The sequence below is a fragment of the Passer montanus genome, unplaced genomic scaffold, assembly GCF_014805655.1.
Source record: "Passer montanus isolate IOZ18808 unplaced genomic scaffold, ASM1480565v1 scaffold15, whole genome shotgun sequence".
NCBI classification, from domain to species: domain Eukaryota; kingdom Metazoa; phylum Chordata; class Aves; order Passeriformes; family Passeridae; genus Passer; species Passer montanus.
Window position 1 is genome coordinate 1,250,135 of NW_024362051.1, and position 21,860 is coordinate 1,271,994.

General features: G+C 41.0%; 1 protein-coding gene across 2 annotated transcripts in view; it reads right to left on the reverse strand.

The window, feature by feature from the left end:
• The window catches only part of TENM2 (teneurin transmembrane protein 2), a 616,650-nt gene that overhangs the window by 23,969 nt on the left and 570,821 nt on the right, over positions 1-21,860 (reverse strand). For both annotated transcript variants that reach the window (XM_039701625.1, XM_039701624.1), the window contains 8 exons: positions 18,724-18,934; positions 14,052-14,171; positions 11,832-12,093; positions 10,899-11,166; positions 9,607-9,750; positions 7,872-8,121; positions 4,939-4,959; positions 876-1,108 (listed from right to left, as the gene is read on the reverse strand). In XM_039701625.1, the coding sequence (XP_039557559.1) occupies positions 876-1,108; positions 4,939-4,959; positions 7,872-8,121; positions 9,607-9,750; positions 10,899-11,166; positions 11,832-12,093; positions 14,052-14,171; positions 18,724-18,934 (1,509 nt within the window). The remainder of the gene's footprint in view (positions 1-875; positions 1,109-4,938; positions 4,960-7,871; positions 8,122-9,606; positions 9,751-10,898; positions 11,167-11,831; positions 12,094-14,051; positions 14,172-18,723; positions 18,935-21,860) is intronic.

Sequence of the window (21,860 nt, forward strand, 5' to 3'; positions counted from 1 at the left end):
GGAAAGGCACAGAATGGAAGGGTGATCCCTTGGAGGAACAGACAGATGCTGCTGCCTGTTGGGAAGGAGGGCAGCCTTTTTCTCACTTGCCTTTCCTGCTTTGATTTGGTGCACTGCCTTGTCCATTTCTCAGGCTGAAAATAAAATATTGATCTAAAAAAATTCTGTCCTCAAATGCTTGCAGTGCTCATCCCACTGGGCAGTGAGAGATGATACAGCTTCATCTTTTTAATTTCTATGTGTTAACTGAAACTACTTCCTATACAAAGAAACTGGAATTTCCATTTTTGTGTACCTTTATGATCATCTAGTTACTTTCAGACGCTGAAAAAATCCAAAGATGTTTGAAACACATGGCAATACACCTGATTAAGTCTTCCTTACAATTAAGATGAAACAATAGGGAAAAAAAAAGCCTTAAAAAAGAAACACATCCCCAAATCTTTATATCATCTTGAAAACTTTTTTTGTCAGAAATTAGAAACTGGAAAGGGCAAAAATCCTTTTCTTTTTCTTCTCTGACTCTGAGGAATAAGGAGATAGATGGAGGAAAAACTCAGAGAAAAGCCACAGCAAGCAATTTCTCTCCCCAAAGACTGTATCTCAAACAGTAATCAGTTTCCCAGTTCACACGCTGGCTTCTTGGAGTGAGTGGTACCCTGCTAATTTGTGTTCTGTTCTCCTTTTGCAGCACTCAGAGCCAGGGTAATAAAGTTTGCTTTAACTAAACAAAGCACGAACACTTGCCAATCCACTGTAATTAAAGCCCAGAATAAAAATCACTGAGCAAGGAGTGATTTAATTGCCAGATAATTATTTCCACATCCAGCCTAGCTGCACGCAGTCATTCTCTCCAGCTTCTTTTCCTCCTTTACCTCGCGGGCTCATTAGGGTTGCGTCCACTGCCTTCCCTCCATCCCCACATCTGGCTTCGTCAAAGGGCAGGCACTGCTCTCCTGTCCCTGCCACCACTTCAGAGTTACCAGCAAGGTCCTTCGTGCCCGTGAGGGACTTGACTTTGTAAATCCGTCGGCTATTGGTGTCCGACACGTAGAGGGAGCCTGAAACAGGGTCCACGGCCAGATAGTATTTATGAGCAGGATTGTTGCTTTAGAGAAAAAGAAAGCATAAAACAGAAACAGCTGAGCAGTCTAGAAACTTCACAGGCTTTCAGAGCTTGGATACTCATCAGGCACAGAAAGATCTGGAAAGAAAGTCTGACACCTTCATAGAGAGGTGAGGTCTGAAGGACCATCACCTGAGGACCTGACTTGATTAGGGCCTGGTCAGGGTTCAGAGGGATTGTAATTTTAAATCTCACTCATGCTTCTATACTGAACCTTGCACAGCAGAGCCCAATAAGCCAGAGCTGCACAGCAGTCTTTCCTCTTGATCTCTTTAGCCCTTTAGATCTGCTCCAGGTCAATTCTCTTCGGCTTATCTGTTTCCCCCCTCCCGCTCCCTTGTTTAACTTCCTTTGGAAGCAGAAGTCATAGGAGTAGGATCAAAGAATCAGCTTCTGAGTTACTTAGATTACGCCACAAGATTTGTGAGGTCTTGTATAAATAGGAGGCAGAGGCATAACAAATTTATTTCTGAAGCAAATTTGTTCTCATTCATTCTTATCGAGAATCTCATTTACAGCAGATGAAGTTGGTTATGTAACTAAAACCAGAGACCCCAAGTGTCTGACTTTAACTCCAAACCTTCTGTTATTGAAAAACTGGTCCTCAGTTTGTGATTGGAATGGGCGCTCATATGGAAAGCTACTTCTCTTCTGAAATATATGTTTTTTGACAGCTTGTCACATTTTGGAACTACTTTAGCAAATCATCTGCAAATTGAGAAATGTCAATCTTCACAATATATATACATTCACACACAAAGAACTGCAGTGCAGAAATATTTTCAAAATCTTGCCTGGCTAGTTTTGCTCAGTTTATTTGGATTTTAAGCATGATGTGAATTTTCCAGCCTTTGGAGCCTATGGGTGAGCATAAATAAGGTCAATGGTGGTTTCAAAGCATAGAAGACAAATGAAGACGGGAAGAAAAAAAAATGAAGGTTACTTACCAGTAACCAGAGATATTTGCCTCCAAATATCCACACTCCTAGTTTCATGTGGCAAAAGTGCCCATCTCCAAGAGTGAGGATACACAGAGGTAAGCTATGATGGACATAAGCCATTTCTTGAGCAGAATCGCTGAAACTATAATAAAGCCACTTTCGGCAGATGGATCCATCGGCACACCACGATAACTGTGGTCATGTGGCCATGACCAGATTTGGAGGAATGAGGAGGCCCCAAAATACCACTTTCTACAGTTATTTTCCTCTATGCCAGTCTTTGACATGCCATGGGTTTAGGTCAATAATGGTTTGTTCTAAGACTGTAGAAAGTAGGAAGGAGATTGGTTGGATCGCATTTCAGTAGGCAGAGGCAATACCATCTGCTGAAGTCTAGGAGTGTAGAAATTAGAGATGAAGAAATACAATAAATAAAAAAAAATACTTGGCAGGTTTATTTCATGCATGGATCTCAGAGTACTTTAAAAAGATGGGTGTAGCACCCATTTTACAGAGGAGGAAACTGAGGCACAGAGAGGTTAAGTGGTGTAGACAAAGTTATGCAGGGAAACTAGTGACATGCTTGAGATTAGAGGACAATCTCATTATTCCCCAAGTTTGTCTCCTTATCTTCAGCAGCAGACTGTACCTCTTCACTACATCCTTATCACATTCCTTCTCATCCCTCCAAAATAATGCTCAACCCTCTTTTCAACATAGAAAAATAGTTCTTTCCACTTTAGAGATTCCTCCAGTCTCTCAGGTATCTGAGCCATACAAACACCTGCATGTTTGTCATTGCTTCCAAACTCTGCTCTCTTCCCCATCATGCTTTCCCCTTACACTGAAGAACACACTGCTGTGGCACTGGTGCTGTGCTGGACCTCACAAACACACCCAGCCTTAGCTCAAGGCTGCCCTGCAGCTGGTGCCTTTGGCACAGCCCTTCTGAAACAAGGCACAACCTCCACCCTGGCCAGGTGGGCACCTGAGGCAGGCACAGCCAGGAGCTGGGCACAGGCTGGAGCTGGGCACAGACACTGCTGCTTGCTCCTGGAAGGGAGGGTCCTGCTGGACTCAGTGGTGAGAGCTGCTCACCCTGCAGGAATGGAAGGGTCTCTCTTGTTTCACACATGATTTTGCCAGGCTGTGCCCACCCCTGCTTTCCCTCTGCCCTCAGCCAGCCCTAGGTGTGCCTAGGATGGGATAAGACATGAGTCAGGGTAAAGAGCAATGGCAGAACATGGGATATGGGAATATTCCCTCTCCTCTCCTGCAGTCATGGTGCATCTGTGGAGCTCACCCTGCCCTTCTCCTCTGGGATCTCTCCAGGGCAGTTGTGCCAGGGGTCAGTCACAAGCTTCAGTTCCAGATCAGAGAGCAGCTCACTGGGGCTGCAGACCTGTTCCATACTCCTCCCCTATTTCCTGAACTAGGTCAAGGAACAGATAGTGGAAAACTCGAAGCAAATTTTTGAGGGAATTTGACAGAAAATGACTGCTGGAAGGTAACATGCATTCACTGTGCTCCCGAAGAATCAATGAGACTATTACCTCAAACAGGGATTTGTTTTATAAATGAGTACTCAATATTCCTCAAACTGGCATTGGAGCAATTAAAGACCTCTGCCTCTCTTTTCTCCACACCGTTGCAATCTTTCACTTGAATTATAGGAGGCCAAGCATTGTAACTTGCTTTAAAAGATTTTCCATGGCATCCAGTGTTGCTCAGAGGCCTCTGCCAATAATGTCTGTGCCTCCAGCCCCCAAGTGAATGTGTGGTCACCACCACCTGCAGCCTCACTCTGCTCTCTGAGGGAGCCTGGGGCCGGGCATCAAATGCAGCTCATTCTCCCTGTTCCTCCCACATGTGCATCAAATTCTTTGTCAACAGCAGCTTTTCTTTAAGGTTAATCAAAAGAGAAGCTGTCCAGAGCAAATCTCTAAGCAGATGAAAAACTAACTAGGCATAGTTGAAGCAAATGAGGAGCCTCCAGCATCACCAATAATCATTAGCAAATTGTGAATGAATTCACCCAGATAAGAATACTTAGGAGTGTTACTATGCCAAATATATTGTTAAGGGGAACTGATCCTGTTTAGTCCAGACCATCTATTCCAACAACTTGTATCACAGAAATGGAAAGTATGGTTTTAAAAGGGTAATGCACAGGACACTATGAAACAGTTTACAAGAGCTCTTCTTGTTCTTGCCCTTGATTTCTCCAGGGTGAACATGCTCCCTGTCCCAGGTGTGGCATGACAGGAGGCACACATGTTTCCTATGCTGCAGCCATCCACAAGACCTAGTGCTCTCCTCCTGACATCCAGGAAGGTTATGCCTCCCTCCTGAATCTCACAGTGACTGCTTTAAGTGGTTTCACACAGCCAGCCCCACAGGTTGGCTATTAAATGAGTTTGAAAAAAGAAATATAAACTAAATTATGGCAAAAGACAGAGGGTTCAGAAAATCATTAATGACCAGAAAATGAGTTTTTGACCTATATGCAGTCATTAGTGCTTTTGTGAACCTTTCTGGCATTTGTGAAAATGCTGTTGTAGTTTACCTTGACCATTTAGACCAATTATAGACAGCAGGGAGAGGTGTTTATCTAGAAGTTAGCTTGGGGTTCATTATACTTGCATTCTACTAGAAATTTCTAATTACTGTCAGGACTTATTGGCTGCTTTTTGACTGCATTTCATAATTGCTAATGCTTATCATATTCATAACACACAATTAGCACATAAAAATGTTTCTATATATGGTACATGAAGAACATAACATTACACAAGAAGCACAACACAAAAAGCAAACACAATGAGGCAAACAAACCATATCAAATTATATGGGAAAGAGCTCATGTCTTACCTATGTTTAAACTCTTTATTTCTTTATAGAAAGGGAACAGAAGAAAAAAGAACAAACAGTTAGCTGAAGAATAGATGGTAAAGCAAACATAGTATTTGTTTTATTTTACAAAAGGACACAGGAGAAGATATCTCTTTTCAGCACTAGCCTTAGCTTAGTTTAGATGAAGAGTGACTGGGAGGGATAGAGCTGCAAGCTAATTCCCTATAGAATACCCCTGCCCCCACCCCCCTCCCCTCATATTTAGGAAACTTTCTGAACCACTGAAAGAATTTTCCCATGGAAATATGTGTAGCTTGGGGGCTAGGAGTGAGAGAAACTGGCAGTTCTCTGAATGCAGATCTGGGCAGGGGGAAGCACTGGTTTTGGATATTGTCTGCCAGTTGGAGGCAACCTCTTTAACCAAAACAGTTTTCCAACAGGCTATTTCTAGACACATTTTTACTATGCAGATTGTTTTTCTCCCCTCCTAGTCACTAAAAGAATTGCTTAAAGCAAGTTTGGATGCTCCTCGGTATCTGTTTAAGCCTATCAGAGCCAATGTTAGGGTAAAAAAGCCCTTTCTAAGTGAGCAGTAAGGTACTGTACAACGGGAGATAAACAGCATTAAGTGATCCACAGCTTACTGCCCAGCCACAAAGCCAAAGGAAAAGTGCTCTCTACCTCCCACAAGAAAATGAACACATTCTCCACTCACACAGCATCTCACTGTGTTGATGTAATTTCCATTTAGGAATATGCAGTGAACAGAGCAAGGAGGTTTGTGACTCCTGAGCTGCAGCACTCCAGGCACAGCCCCCAGCTTGCAGCCCCACGTGCAGTGCTGGAGCCCAAATTCCTGCTGGCCATTCCAGCCAGGCACCTTCACAAAGGGCAGCGTGAAGGAAATGTGCACACTGGGATATTCTGACATATAAAGGCACTCAAGATTTATAGGGCTCATGAGAAACCAAAATGACATCAGCTGTGAAATCTAAACAAAGAGATGTATTTGGTTTGTAATACTTGTGGATGCACTGATTGCAACATAATCCAAACTACTTGATATGAGCTGAAGACTCTGCTCTCATTCACACTTAAATGGCTCAAATCTTCAAACTCTTACCCGTGTAACTCATGCACATTTCAAGACGAGCAGTGAATCACAATTACTGCTATAGATTATGTTTGCTGGAATGGACCTTAATTCCCTTTAGAGGAACGGGGTGGGTAAAAGACATCATAATATAATCCTAAAGTCTGTAGATCCTAAAAATTTGTGTGTCAAGTCCTTTGCAGCTGTCCAACAGCATTGACAATGCATCAGCTTCATTGTTAATTGCTTCTAGTTATAACAGAAGCTAAAGAAACTCTGCTATGGAAAACAGACTTTCATAAAGGAGAAAGTGGACAACAGCAGATAAAATTCCATCTTCTATTTCTTTACTGATGTCCTTTCCAATTTTCCCTCACACATGATGAAAACCCAAGGTCCCTTCAATCTCTCTCACAGAGAGAGGAAGCAAAGTACTCACAGTAATACTGTTGTAAATTTTGAGGCAACACAAGGTGGGCTAGGAAACTGTCACTGGCTGATATTGGTCAGGTGCATAAAAATGCATTATAAGAAATATCCTAATCTGAAAATGTTTCTCCTCACCTATAAAGCTGTAGTCCTATTTACTAGAAAGCTAAAAAGATCTGAGAACTTAGAATAAAATAATTAACATATTCTGTATAATGCAGAATTATAGTGCATATTGGTATAAATATTTATAGCAGGTCACACTTCCATGCCAGCTACCTTCTGTGGTTTAAACTGAGCTGCTAGCAGAAAGCACTGGATGATCCATGACTTTTAAAAAAAAATAATGAGGCAGCCTGATGGTGTATGAGGTAGGTGTCAGAGAGTGATTTCAGAGTTGAATTGGCCTGAATCAGATCTCTTTTCTTATCTATAGAATCAGAATTCACAATAGTGACATCAACAGAATGACATGAATGGAAGAGAGGTGTAAAATAGAGCTAGGCCTTCTATTCTTAAACTGTCCAATCATTTTGCACTTTTTCCCACTAATTAAAAACTAAATGTGGAAGCAGAGGAATTGGTTATTGGTCATATAATTAAAAAACACTTGCGACCTAAATTCACTCAATGGACTTTGCAGTTATATCCAGTTTCCAGGAGCACCAGTGCTGCTGCCTGAGTGGGCTCCAGGAGGGGCAGCAGACAGCCAGGGCATGCTGTTTTTCCTCATTCTCCTGCAAAGTATAAGGTCCAGTTACATGAGTAAGGGTTTGAAGCAATAGCTCTTGCCTCTCCTGGAAAAATGAAAAAAGGAGATGGAACAGAAATGGGTGAAGTGGTACATTCTACACTCATGCCTTCCCTATTAAGTGATCAAATCTTAAGGTTGGAGCAGGGCACGGGACAGGGGGAAAGAGTTAAAATCTTAAAAAGAGTTCTGATGATGCAGAATGAATCTGTGTGTTAACCTGAACTGCACTTGTCAACCTACAGAAACAGACACAAGCATGGAGAAGCAATGTGAAAGAGGATCTCAAAACCACTGGCAGGAGAAGCTTCCCTCTGACCTCAGGAGATTGTTACACCTCTGCCTGTCACTGTGGCTCAGTACCTAAGGGCAATCAATTCTAGACTTTTCAAACAAAACTACAAGATGCACTGAGGGAGGACTCAATCAGTGATTACTAACGAGACAGAAAGAGATGCTTTGTACTTTCTGTACAAGTTAATTTCTGCTCTTAAGTCCTTCACTTTAGTCACTGCTCGGGTAAGTTACAGACTTTGAACTATGCATTTCTGTGCCCCATTTCTCCACTGGAATTTAAATAAGTTGAAAGTGACAATGTTTTTCAAAATTATAAGAAGTAATGGTAAAGGCTGATTTGAGCACAGGCTCCAGAAGCGAAATGCTGAGGTGAAGCCTTACCTCAGCTCCAGTATGCTCGTGACATTCCTGGAGGGGAAGATACGCCGGATATAGTTAAAATCCCCAACAAAGAGACTTCCATCAATACCCACTGCCAGTGCCACAGGGGCCAAGAGCTTATTTCCTTCTGCCAGGCCATTGCAGCTGGGACAGGATATGCTTCTGCGGCGCCCGTTCCCCATAATGCTGGTTATCACAGCTGGCTGCTGAGTGAGAAACTGATTTTCTCCGTTGCCTTTGTGCAATATACCTAAGGACAGAGAGGAGAAGAAGTGGTTATTACCACTGTTCATTGCAGGGGACTTGAGGACTTGTTTTCTTTTCAACAGTTGCTTTTAAGGACTGTACATTGAAATGACTCTGGTGTTCAGTTTCTCAATGGTGCAAAAAGAGCAGAAGGATTTTGCAGCAGTAAAAATAAAGGTGTAATGAAGATTCAGCGTTAAAACCCACACACATACACACCCACAGACCCAAACCTATACTCAGAGTCCTTTGGTATTCATTATGAAAGAAAACCCTGCCACACAGCTCTGGCCTGGGACTTAGATGGTTTCTGAGTGGGTGGAGAAGAGCAGTTCCTTATTTGTGTCTCACTGCAGTTTCCTCTATCATGTTTTGTTTGGAATTTTGTGCCAACCTTACTGTTCTCTTTCCATCTCTCAGTCTTTCACACTTTTTTAATGGAAAATGAAAAATGAGAAATGGAGGAACCAGAGAAAATGATAGCTCAGAAAATGAAAAGATAGGAGGAAGATCAAACTTCCAGAAGGGCTGCTAAGGATCAATGATAAAAGGCAAGAGGGAAGCTGGTGGTACAGATCTCTATTAGACTTCAAGAAAATACCTTCAAGATAGGATTTATCTTCAAAATATTTGTTCAAAGAGCAGACCCCTGCTCCAAGAAGGGAGTGGATTTTCTGACAGTGTGACCATATTCTGTGTCATCAAAAACTGTGGAAATCTGGCTGGAAACTTTCAGCCTTGTGTTCTTGTGGGAATGAAGTTGTATGATCCTAACATAACTGGCTCCCCACTGGTGGCAACATTCTCTGTTGGCATGCACTACCCAAACGTGGATCCACTGCCCAGCACTGGAAGTGAGTTCAAATAACCTGATCTTGCCAACTCTGAACAATACTTCAGATTTATTAAGCAGAAATACATTTTGTTATTTAGTAATGAGCAGCAGGAAGGCTGCAAATGACACTTTGCAGGGAACAAATAAAATGTATTCTGAGCATTCAGCTCCCAAAGAGTTGTTAGTAAAATACAAAGATCAAGAAGAATCAACTTAGGATATGGGAAAACAAAAAAAAGTGAGGAAAAAACAAATGGGTGACTAATGAGAAAGACAAAGGAGACTCAATATCTTGTCTCAGACTCATACTCCTTGTAAACTCCCTCAGGTTAGGGGCAAAAGGAGCTCAAGCAAAAGGAACCAGGAACAGATGTGGTTAACATGAGAAAAACAGGGAAGACAGAAAGATGTTACAGGGGAATAAATGAAAAAAAGAATAGAGGATAAAGATTAGGACTTTAAGAAATTCAGCCTGTCCATAACAGTAACAAATGTCTTAAAATTCTACAGAAATTTTCTGACAACTGAATTATGCCTCATACCTTAGTGAGCTACAGATGAAATAAAAAGAGTAGAGAAATAGCATTTTTGGGAGTGTAAGTATAATGCAAATAAAAACTCCAAGTAGGACAGCAATGGAATGAACTAACTCACCACTCTTGACATTAAGGACATGATGTTTATCCAGAGACCATCCTCCTAAGTTTGAGGGATCCAGTTCAAATCCTTGCAGCAGTGCTGTCCTCTTCTCCCATAAAATGAGACTGGGGCAAGTCTCATATTCAAACCCCACAGACACTGAAATGAAATAAAATCTAATATACTTGCTGGAAAAACACTGAATTAAATGTCCAGAGCACATTCAAATCATCGAGTATTCCAGTCCCCCAGCCCCCTCAAGAAGATGGAGTGATTATATTCCTCACTTTTATTCTACAATATTATATTCAGATCTTTGACTAGACACAAATTTGAAACTTCATTCACATGTACTCTGCAGGGATCTGATCACTTCTATTTTAACAGCTCACACTGGGAAGTGATGGGTTTGCTAGAGGACAGTGAGAAAGAAAATTTGTAAAATATAGTAAAATTTTATTAAATAATTAAAATATCAGATAGCAGGACAAGATAAATTCTTAATTTTCCAGATGTTCACAGCATTTATTTAGCATATTCACTTTACATACTACATACCAAAGGGCACTGAAAACTTCATGTGCATTTAAGCACAATTATACTGTGAGAATTACACAGGAAAGCAATATCCCATGCAATAACATAAGAAAGAAAAACTATAGCAAAGAAGAATTTAGAAAATTTAGAAAATAATTAAGATTAAAAAAAAAAATCTTCTCTTTCCACACTGGCACAGCTCTGATGCTCATTTTTAACACTGCTGTATTAAAATTATTCAGTCAATGAAAACTGAAAAATATTACGATGATCACTCTTCTTCCCACCCACTAGAACCAAGCTAACTAAAAATAGCTGTAGAACTACAAGACTGAACAGCATTAGAGGAACAGCATTTTCATTTCAAATGTGTTATACCACAAGAGACTACAATAAGGCTATGTGTGAAAACCCAAATGCACTGCAGACTGCCAGCCACTCCAGCATGAGGGCCATTTTATAAGGAAAGAAAATAAAATTGTAATGCTGGATTAGGTTTCCCCTAAGTTCCTGTGGCCAGTTTATCCTATTGCCTGGTCTAAATCTTCTAAGTCAGGTACTGAGCAGGAAACCCAGGCATGTTGATGGAATTTAGACCCTCTGAACATGATCTTGAATGTGTAAAAGAACCATAATACAAAGATAAATTGTGTCAGGGAGACAAGAACTGTTCAGTCTAAATGCTCTCCTCCATAAGAAAGTTTGCAGTTTTCTTATTTAGAATTATAGGTGTTTCTTGGAAAGTTTTAGAGCTTGTATATGTGACTTACCTACAGCATCTGACAACCCATAAACCTTCTGACCATAGGCATCTGTTTTGTCCCAGATAAATGTATATGCCAAGTTGGGAGATGCCTGAAATGATTTTTGGAACAAATGTCCTTCTACTGCTACCATCAAATGAACTTTGATCAGATTGAGTGGCACAAGTGTCTGAGTCATGATGATCTTCAGCAAGGATTTGTATCCAGCAGTGCGGGAGCTCAGGTAGCTGAGCTTTATACTAGAGCCAGGGATCTCAATTTCTTCATGAAGAACCTGGGAAGGAAAGAGATCAGACACTTTACATTAATGTTTTGGGGTTTTTTTTAAGGTATCACCTTGTGTATTCTTATGAGCTTATGTATTTTTCTTACTAGGAGTGGATGTCCTCAAACCAACACAGTTCAGCTGACATTTCTGACAAATAATTATTTGGTGTCTGGATACACATCTTTTTAAGAGCCCACTGCTGGCAAAAGGGCAAATAAGCACAAACATTTTTACTGCAAGTTATATGCAAGGGAAACATAAGAAATATAGGAACCACCAACTTCCACTAACAGTATAAAGCCTCACTGCATACAGCAGTGAAAAAATAGCACCAATAGAGTTTGCCCTTGTCCTAAGTAAGAAATAACATGCCAAGCCTTTGCAAAATTCTCTTGAAACACCTAAGCTGGCAACTGAAATACACAGATATACTTGATATGTCGTATGATAATGGGAGGGTGCAGGGTGATCAAAGATAAATGTGTCTGGGGGACATAAACCTGGGCTGCCTCCTGCAGCCCTCATTAGAAAACCTGGTACCTGTCAGAATGAATGCAGCTCTGCAGAGACATTTGCTGTAGCAATTGCGGAGGACACATGGCCCTGTGCTCAGGTCAGACCTGTCACCTGGCCATTGATCTCTGCACCCTTTTCACTCACACTGTTCTTACCTGGGTTTCTGGCACAATGGGATTGCGGCTGGGAGCGTCACTAAAGAAAGTTGAAAGTGGTGAGGAAATGATGACTGGGTCAGGACGGACAAAGCCACTGAGATCACAGCTGGGAATGGAGTTCTCCTCTGTCTTCATCACAAGTGTGTCCATGGCATAGAAGCTGTTCCACGGCAGCCACACTGTCCTTTCCTGGCTCATAAATGGGGCCCGTTCAAAGTGCAGAGTCAGGGATGCTCCACCATTTGCAACCAAGTCAAACCTAGAAAAGCGTGGCCTTTAGAAGTGACAAGACTGAGGAATTCCAGTAATCACATTCCTGGCTAATGAGACAGCTACAGAGGCATACCAACAGCCATGGGTATTTGTCTGGTTTTGGCTGGGATAGAGTTAATTTTCTTCCTCGTAGCTGGCGGAGTGCTGAGTTTTGGATTCAGGATATAATGCTGATAACACAGAGATGCTTTTATTATAGCAGAGCAATGTGTACACAGAGTCAGGACCTTTCCTCCTCCTCTTCATCCCATCCCACCAGGGAGCAGAATGAGAGCCAAGAGGGGACACAGCTGGGATAGCTGACCCCAACTGAACTGAGGCATATCCCAGATCAAACAGTGCTACTGTCATTATATAAACTAGGGGAAAAGGTGCTCAGAACCTGGCTGGGAATTAATTTATCTGTTATTTTCCTTTTTACAACAGTTTTTATAATTATTATTCCAGTTATTAAACTGTTTTTATCTCAGTGCAAGATTTTTCTTACTTTTACCCTAGTGATTCTCTCCCCACATCACCAGAGGTGGGGAGAATGAGCAGACCATGATTATGTTTTAAATGTCATGGTTCCAATGATCAATAATGGCATGTGAACCTCTGGCAACTAAACAGCTGAAAACTAGCCAAGACAAGCAATGTCTTGGCTATTTGAAGTCACTTGGACAAAGCTCATTCCGATAAAATTATAAATTCTGTATTAAATATTTAAAAAAATACCCAACAAACAAACCACCACATTTATTATCACAAGTCACATTTATATAGAAACAGCAGAGAAGCCAAGTGCATTCTGAGCTGGACACTGAATTATCCCTTTCCTAAAAGATCCTGTCCATCAAACATAAAATGGGACACATTGCAGTAAGACAGCAAGAATGAGAAGTGCTCTACAAGTAAGAATTCTTGTCCCCAAGATAACTGATCTATCATTTTCCAGAGAAATTAGGTGTTTACTCCCAACCCCCTACACAATCACAGCAGTAATGTGGAGCTGCACAGGCATTTCAAACCTGGCTTAAATGAGAAATGCTTCCAGGTTGTTCTGACAACAGAAAGAGGCATCAGCTCTATGTAAATGCTGGCAATGTAACAAATTACTCAATGATGTCAATAATCTATGCAGATTTAAATAAAATTAAGCTCACCACTTACTGCAATTTTAAACCACTGAACAACATTATACTTTTATAATAACAGATTAATATTCTGGAAAGTATGGAACTTAAATATTCCCTATAATTCAGTTGACTCCTATTAATTGTATCAATTCCATTGTTTTTATGCAAGAGCAAGATAAAATGGCAAATGTTTACAATGCCTGTGTCAGATAAACTGTTTTAGTTACCAGAGTCAGTAAACCAGATAAACCATGACACAATGACTTTTGTTTATCTGAATTTGTGTGCATTTCAAATAAGCTGATACAAGAGGGAAAAAGCACTTTTTTGCACAGCAGGAAATTGTCTAAATATATTCAATTAGAATATTTTGATTACATTCTACCCTGAAGAAACTCAAAAGAGAGTGTATCTTCAAAAGCAAAGAGAAGCAGAAGGGAAATTTTAACAAAATATACTATTCTATAATGATGCTTTATTTTTTTTTTCCTAGAAGTGTTAGCCTGCTCTGCATTTTAAAATAAAATATTTCTTGTCTCAGCTGGATATTGCTGTAGCCCACAAATGTTTTCGTAGATACAGAGCAATTTATTTGAAAGGAGTCTGCCTGCTAACACGTCATTATCAGAAGTCAGCCTGTTCCTATTTACATGCAGTTAGTATTCAAAATGCCGCGTGAAAAATTACTTTTGTGTTTACTTAATAGCTCTTTGCCCTGGGAGGAAGGCAATGCCTGGTACCACATGGTTCCATTAGATCACACCATCTGTTAATCAGCAAAGACACTCCCCAGCACACAGGGGCTCAGTGGAGCAGGGACACTCACGTGCCATCCTGGCGAGTGATGGTGTAGCCGTACTTTGGATACTTGACAAACGACACGTTGACCCCAACCAGAGGAGTCCCATCTGTAGTCACCACTTGGCCTCTTATGAGAGACACAAGACTGGAAAAGAAAGAGAATTAAAGGTATTGAAGCTAATTACAAAGGGAGGTTATGTCATTTATAAGTGAAGTAGTGGAACACCTGTACCTCATTTACTCTAAATACAGTTAAAAGGTTTTTAGAATACTGAGGGACCACAATATTGCCCAGCTCCCTCTATACACCTAAATCAAGAAAATGCTTGTTTATGCAGTGAGAAGTGCACACAGAATGGAAGTCAGTGCTTTTCTTGCCTAACAAGGGTTTGCCTCGTTGTCTAACGAGGCTTTGCAGAGTGCAAAGCTCCTCCCATTCAGCCAGGCCAAAGCTGTGCCCCTGCAGCCACACTGAAACTCCAGAATTCCCTGCAGGCTACAGTACCACACCTGTGGGTCCCTGCCACACTTGACAAATGTGGTGCAAAGCCACATCTCTGTTTTCTATCACCAATTCTTCATGTTCACATTCCCTCAGCTTAGGGAATGACTGATACCTGTGCACTGCATTCCAGCCTGGTTTGGAACCCTTGCTTGCACTTTGCCAAGAGGAGGATTTGGTTTGAAGTCCAGTTTTACACCCAGGCAAGACAAAGCATTTCTTTGGCCAGCAGGATAAGCAGCTTTGTTTAACCTAAGGGAGATGAAGATGAGCTATTTCTCTAAGAGGCACAGTCAGTTTTTTCTCTTTGGCAAGTGCTCTGCTGCTGCTAAGTGCACAGCAGGCACAAAGTGCTGCTGCTCCCAGCTGGAGAGGAGTTTCCAGCCCCTGGCTCCTTTCCCTTCCATCTTCCCTGAGCCCTGAGAGAAGCAGACTGGGAGGGGGAAGCTGTTTGGTAAAAGGGCAATGGAAAAGGAAAAGCTCTTTATAGATGGCTTCCACTGCTACACTGGAAATGTGAAAACTGGAGAAGGTGAAAACAGGGAGAGAGCAAAGTCCTCTTAGCCCATAATCTCAGGGATTGTAAAATTGCACTTTGCTGTAGTCATGGGTGAAAAGATTTATATATTCACCAGCCTGTGCCTCCAGCATGAGCCTCCAGCTCTGCTCTGCTGACAGAAGGGAATGAAGAGCCCTTCCCAGCAGAACTGGGGCTGCTCCCAGAGCTCAGGCACAGCACCCTGAACCCGGCCTGTCTGAGCTGGACACGGGGATTAACCCGGGCTCAGCTTGCCTGGACACTGACAAACGCTGCTGGGCTCTGGGGGGCCCTGGCACAGGACAGCTCCCTCCATCAGTCACACCAGGCATGGTCTGCAGCTCTTTTCTGCCCCCTCTGAGATGTTCAGGGGCTGGGAGGTACAATTCTAACTGTGTTATATTGGCTATTTAACAGCTATTTCCTCATATTTTTATTCCAAACAGGGTGCAATATTTTCTTCAGTATTACATTTAAAAAAATCTAATGAATAAAAACGAGCCATTTCTGTTACTTTTCTTGTAGGACTTTCAAGTGCTTCTTGACCTGTCAGGTCAATTTTTAATTTGCTAAATCAACATTTTGTAGCAGAATATATGGAATTTAATAGAAATTGAAACCTGTTGAGAAAAATCTGCTTGGGAACACATTGGACCAAGATAATTGTCTTGGCATTATTCATTTTACTTGAATTATTCTATGTGACAAACACATAGAAATAGTTGCAGGAAAAAAGTCACTCAAGCTTCTCTGGGGAAACTGTGCAGAAAGTAGATCTAGAAAGAAATTGTCAGATGGCAGAGGAAAACTAATAATGCTCATGACTTAATTTTTTCTACCTTCAATTTTAATATTTTAGTAAATAATTTGAATAAAAATATTTTGGTCGATTATATTCCTTTTTATTTCTAAAATTCTAAATAAGGACCACAATGGATATTAGAATAAGCTAAAATGTAGCTAAAATACAGATTTATAAGAAGTAATGTTTTGACTAATAGTAACACATATGATCACCTTTCTTTGGTAAAAGTGTAACTGAAAAATTGAACTAATACAGGAATTATATACATTTTTTACCAAGGAATTTAAATGTGTAAAAACACATGGCTTTTTTCCCCCCCTGAAAGCATAATTTAATGTTCTTTCTGCACAGAAAAACAAAAAAATGGATTTACCTATTTTCACAATCAATAAATTTTGTTATTTATACCTTTAGCACAGTAAAAAAACCCATTTTTCTTAAACTAAGACTGGAAAAAAACCCCAAACCATTATTTTGTACCACTTTTTCATGTCTTTCAATGGAATGACAGACTGAGCTAAGCAAACAGCTCACAACTACAGGAGCTACTTTTTGAAACAATGGCAGCTTCAGTATATGGAAAAGTTGGGAGTTCAACTTTGTGACACTTTTAAAAGACAAAGCCATCAGTTCTAAAACTTACAATTTGACACTATACATTAGATTTGCCTAAAATTGGCACCAAAAATAGCAGCTGAGCTATACAATTACCAGAAGTAGATATACCTCAAAACTTAGAGGTGAAGGCCAATTTTAACATCATTAATAGGTCATTTGCAAAGATATGTTAAAATCTGCAGAGTAGCTCAGAGGAATAAAACAGAACTAAGAATCCTACCATGAGGAACATAAGAAAAAATAAAAATCTAAAGTTTCCAATGAGTTCTTTTGTTTTTAAAGAAGCCTCAGGACTGAAATGCTCAACTCCTGTATAGTTTAGAGCACTAATTCATAGAACCACAGAATGGGTTTGAAGGGACCTTAAAGATCATTTTGTTCCAACCCCCTGCCATGGGCAGGATAATTTTCCACTAGACCAGGCTGCTCCAATCCCTATCCAACCTGGCCTTTAACACTTCCAGGATTAAAAAATGTGAAAGCAGAACAATTTTTTTTTTCTACTTTTTTAACAACTCCATGTGTGTATGCATGGAGTATTTTATAGAATAGCATAAAATCTATATTACATAGGATAGGATCCAACAGGGGTTTCCTGATGGAATATGGAAATGATTGTGTGCAGCATGGGGGTGAGTACAATGGGGACCTGCCTGGTGTATCCAGAAACATTATGATCCTCTTTTCACAGACAAATATTTAGGGACATGCTCTATATCACCCACTAAGCCTGTAATGGGATCCTGACTGAGAAAACAGTTTCCTGTAATGAAGTGCAATCCTTTGGGTGTTATGTCAAATGAAGCTCTTTCTTCAGTTTTAGCTTTGGTGATATGAACATAAATAATATACTCATCATTTTCTTAGCATCTTTCCATGGAGACCTATTTATATAATATTGATAAATACCAATCTTCTTGTAAGCACACAATGGCATCAAATATTAATTAATGATGTCCTGGCTTTTAGATTCATTGAAAATATATAATTAATAATCTTAGAAAACATGCACAGAAAAAAAAAAAAACAAGAAGAAAAAGAAAACCTAGTCAGGTGGATCAATGCTACAAGTAAAATGGTTTAATGTAAGGAATAAATAATAAAACTCCATAAATCAATGGATTTTAAAAATTATTTGAAATGCTATTCCTTTATTGAAATTTGTGCTAATGGCAGTACATTAAAAATGAACTGGAAACTAGTTAGTGTTTTCCCTTTCTCTAGACTGCAGTTTTCATAAAATATAAACCTCAGAAGCTCCTGCTCAGTGGAAGAAACCTTCTTCTGGGCATTGCCAGACTGTTGAAATGCTAATAAAGCTCTGTTATAAAATAGAGGCCACATCATAAACTGCACCTGTGTGACCTCAGTGTGATCAATGCCTGAGATGAAGCACCTGCAGCAGCAGCTCCTGCTAAACCACAAACAGAATCACTTGCAGAAATTTTCCCATGCAATGCACAGATCTGGTGTGTCTTAGGTTGGAAATGGGTGTGTGTATTTCTATTCCTATCTGTCAGAGGTGGGGAAGCTCTCTTCTGTTCATGGGGCAATTTTCTTTATCTCTCCCAATCCTCCCTCCAGGAGATCTCTGCTGTTCATGGGCCATTAATTTTTAATTATCTTCTGTCCATGGCCACTGAGTGTCCCTGCATGGCTGATCAAATTCCAGCATCCCATGGGGAGATGCTCTGCCCAGGGCAGGAGCCAAGCATTCCTACCTGGATACAATCTGAGCCTGGAACAGCACAGCAGCCTTTGCCCACTGCATTCCCAGAGGAGCAGCTTTCTCCTGCCCTGCATTCCCAGAGGGAGAGCAGGCCCATCTCCAGCACCCTGGAGCTTCAGAGGAAAACTTCCCCCTTGTGCAGGATCCCTGCTCCAGCAGAAGCACAGCTGGCACTGCAGGAGGGCTGAGCCCCCATGGGATGGGACTGTGCCACCACCCTGACCCACAGGGCGACAGGGCATGTTCTTACCCTGTCAGTAGTTTTTTGTTGTTTGTACTATTACATTTGTATTTTTAGTTTTCCTAGTAAAGAATTGTTATTCCTATTCCCCTATTTTTGCCTGAGAGCCCCTTAATTTCAAAATTACAGCAATTGGGAGAGAGGGGGTTTACATTTTCCATTTGTAAGGGGAGGCTTCTGCCTTCCTTAGCAGACACTTGTCTTTTCAAACCAAGACAGGTGTGATGTTCCCAGCTGCTACCTGCTGTTGAAGGGCTTCCTCACCTGCTGTTGAAGGGGTTCTCCCCAGGGATGATGTGGGTGCTGTCCTTCCCCACGAGCAGCTTGATGCGGTCGTAGAAGGACCGGACGGCGGCGGCCCCGGCGTGGCTCTGCTGGATGATGTCCAGCGGGTCCCGCGAGCCCCGGCACAACAGGCTGTTCTGGCAGGTGGCCTGCAGGCAGCAGTCGGGGTCCAGGCAGTCCACCAGGCCATCTGAAAGGTAACAGGCACCACTGAGATGCAGCACGGAGCTGTGGAGCAGCAATACCCATGGAAAGCTTGGGAAAGCTGGGAAGAATGGTTCACTCTCCATACCATCCCCATGCCCCAAACCTGGTAACTCAGTCAACAGTGCCATGAGGATGAGGCTTTTGAGCACACTGCTTAAAACCACTACAATTAATTTAACCCGGGGTTAGATGAGGATAAATCCCAAAAAATCAAAGGCTGAAATTAGGCAAAAGGAAATGGAAGCAATAAAGGATTTCTGTTTAAGTTATTAGCTTCTTTGGCTGTTTTTATTTTATTTTATTTTTTGTCTTGAGAATTATCTGTTTGATTTTATTTGTTCTATTTGAGGAGCTAAGAGGTGATAGGGATGACAAAGCTATCATTAGCTGAGTAAAACGCAAATTACACTGTAGCCATTTTGGCAGTTCCCAGGGAAGCACTGCTGGAACTCCCACCTCCCATGGACACCTGGCTCACAACTTGTGTGCATGATTGGATAAGGAAGGATCAGCCACAAAGTTGGTGGGTTCAGTCATCATGTTACAGATTAGGTTATCTATAAAGAATATTTTTTATGATCCATTTTTAAGGAAAAAAAATAGAATTTTTACACTAGAAATTAAAATGGAATCAAGGGGGAGATCACCCTGTATACTTAGATAAATAACAATTTTAGCACATACAGTAACGATTCTATCATCATCTCCTCATTTCGTATCATTATTTAACTGAAATATATTCTGTCAATGGAGTTCTACTGATTTTATTAACCACTTGCTTTGAAATATTATAATTTCTAACAATTTACAAACATTTGTTCATCTACTCTGGCAAGAATCAGGAGTTCAATCTGCAATCTACTTATGTCTGTAAAACTTCCCAAGGTGTATCAATCTGATTTTTGAATACAAATATGGCCTGGGCATGCATTCCAAATCATACACAAGAGAGAGCATTCCAGTATGGGAGCGGACAAAAGTACCTTAGGTTAAGATCATGACTCATGCATTTTCAGGATTTTCCAGAGGACAACAGACCAGCAAAGTAGCTAGAAAAATAACTGGAAAAACAACAACCTAAAGGAAAAGAAACAATCTAAAACTATAAAAAACATTCTTATTTTACAATTAGCCTTTTATTTCCAACCCATTTTGTGTGCCTGAAATGACTGTGCCTGACCTGATTTAAAAACAAAATTGCCAAGTTATGCTGACAATGTTTCATTCAGGCCTCTAAGGAGATTTAAGTCAGACAAACAATGTTGTTGTGAGAGCTATATGTTGCTTTAAGGTCACTCGCCTATTCACATTAAGAGCTCCATTCATCTTGAAATTCTTTCCAACAAGGCTGCAGGATCTTTCTGTTCTGCTGCAGCTAATTTTCTCCCCTCTTTATATAATCATTCTGAGGACATCATTAGCTTCAGGGTATAACTCAAGGCAGTTTTCCTGTTAAGCTCTGAGAATTCCTCAGCTTCTCCCCCAGTCTGTGACACCTCTGCAACTGTGAACAGAGCTTTGCCCACTGTTAAGTCCATGCAGCTCTCAGATGACCACCAGGCAAGGAAATCCTATCAACACACTAGAAATAACAGGCACACCACAGGATATAAATTTCTCTCTCTGACAAATTTACATTTACCTATTCGAGCTGCATCCCATTTTGGCCATACCTGTTATTAGAGGTGAGCAAAAGTTCTGCCTGTAATGATCTCATCATGCAGACGATTATGGGATGCTGTAGCCAAACACTTGTGATGACACCATGAACTCGGAATGGGCATATCAATCCCTCAGGCTCCTGTCAGTCATGTGAATCACATCTTTATGCTCACGAGCCCCCTTGGATATTGTCTGACATTGCAATCTTCAGTAAATTACCCTGCCACTGCCAATCTCACCGTTATCTCACAAACAATCAAGCAGGCAATCAAACTGCTCTGAATTGCCAGTTCAGGACCTGGGAGGCTGGAAACATCTCCATTCTACAGCAGGGAAAAACCTGCCTGTGATTCCTTCCATGTAAGAAGGTTTTGCTGCAGTTCTGCAGTGAGTTTACTGCAGTTGTGAAGTCAGACTCAGATGCTTTCAGATGCTTATAACAATATTTAGAAAAGACAGGCACAGAGCATAACACAATTTACTTTTTCTAACATTGTTACTTATATGGCTATATTCTCCTGTAGTAATTTATCCTCAGATAGCAAGATCCAGGATTTAGGGTATTTTCACCTCATGTGAACTAGCAGATCCAGCTTGTTTCAATAGCAGCAGCAAGCTCTGGGTCTGCTTACACACAGCCAGGCCCTGGGCACTGCTGCTCGGTATCAAAGGCTTAGACACCACTGTGCTGCTCACATCCACAGCTGCTGCTCTTATTGACTTTGCTGCTCTGAAATCTCTCCTTCCATGCATGAAATAGTAGTGGTTAATGTCAGGATATATCTGCTTTTAGCACCACGTTTGCCTAATTTGTTATCTGGACTATTATCACAGAATGGCTGAGATTGGCAAGGACCTCTGGAGGGGATCAGGCTCAGCCCCCTGCTCAAGCAAGGCTACCAGATGCTGTTTGCCAAGGTTGCCCATACAGCTTTTGAAATGTCTTCAAGGATGGAAACTGCACAGCCTCACTGGGCACCCTGCTTCACTGCTCAGTCACTGGACAAAGAAGTGACACAAGTGACATTTGTGCCTCCTCAGGTGTAGGTTTCTTTCAGCCCATTTCCCCAACTATATTGTACTGTTACATATGAAGTAAACTGTAACAGAATCATTTATTTGCATTAGATTCAGCTGATTAAAACCAGAGTTAGAACAAAAGTACCTTCTGTAAAAGAAAATTCTGCTATTAACATAAATTTTAATTGGAATTCAGTACTGTGGGTTTTAATATCTATTTCAGAGCT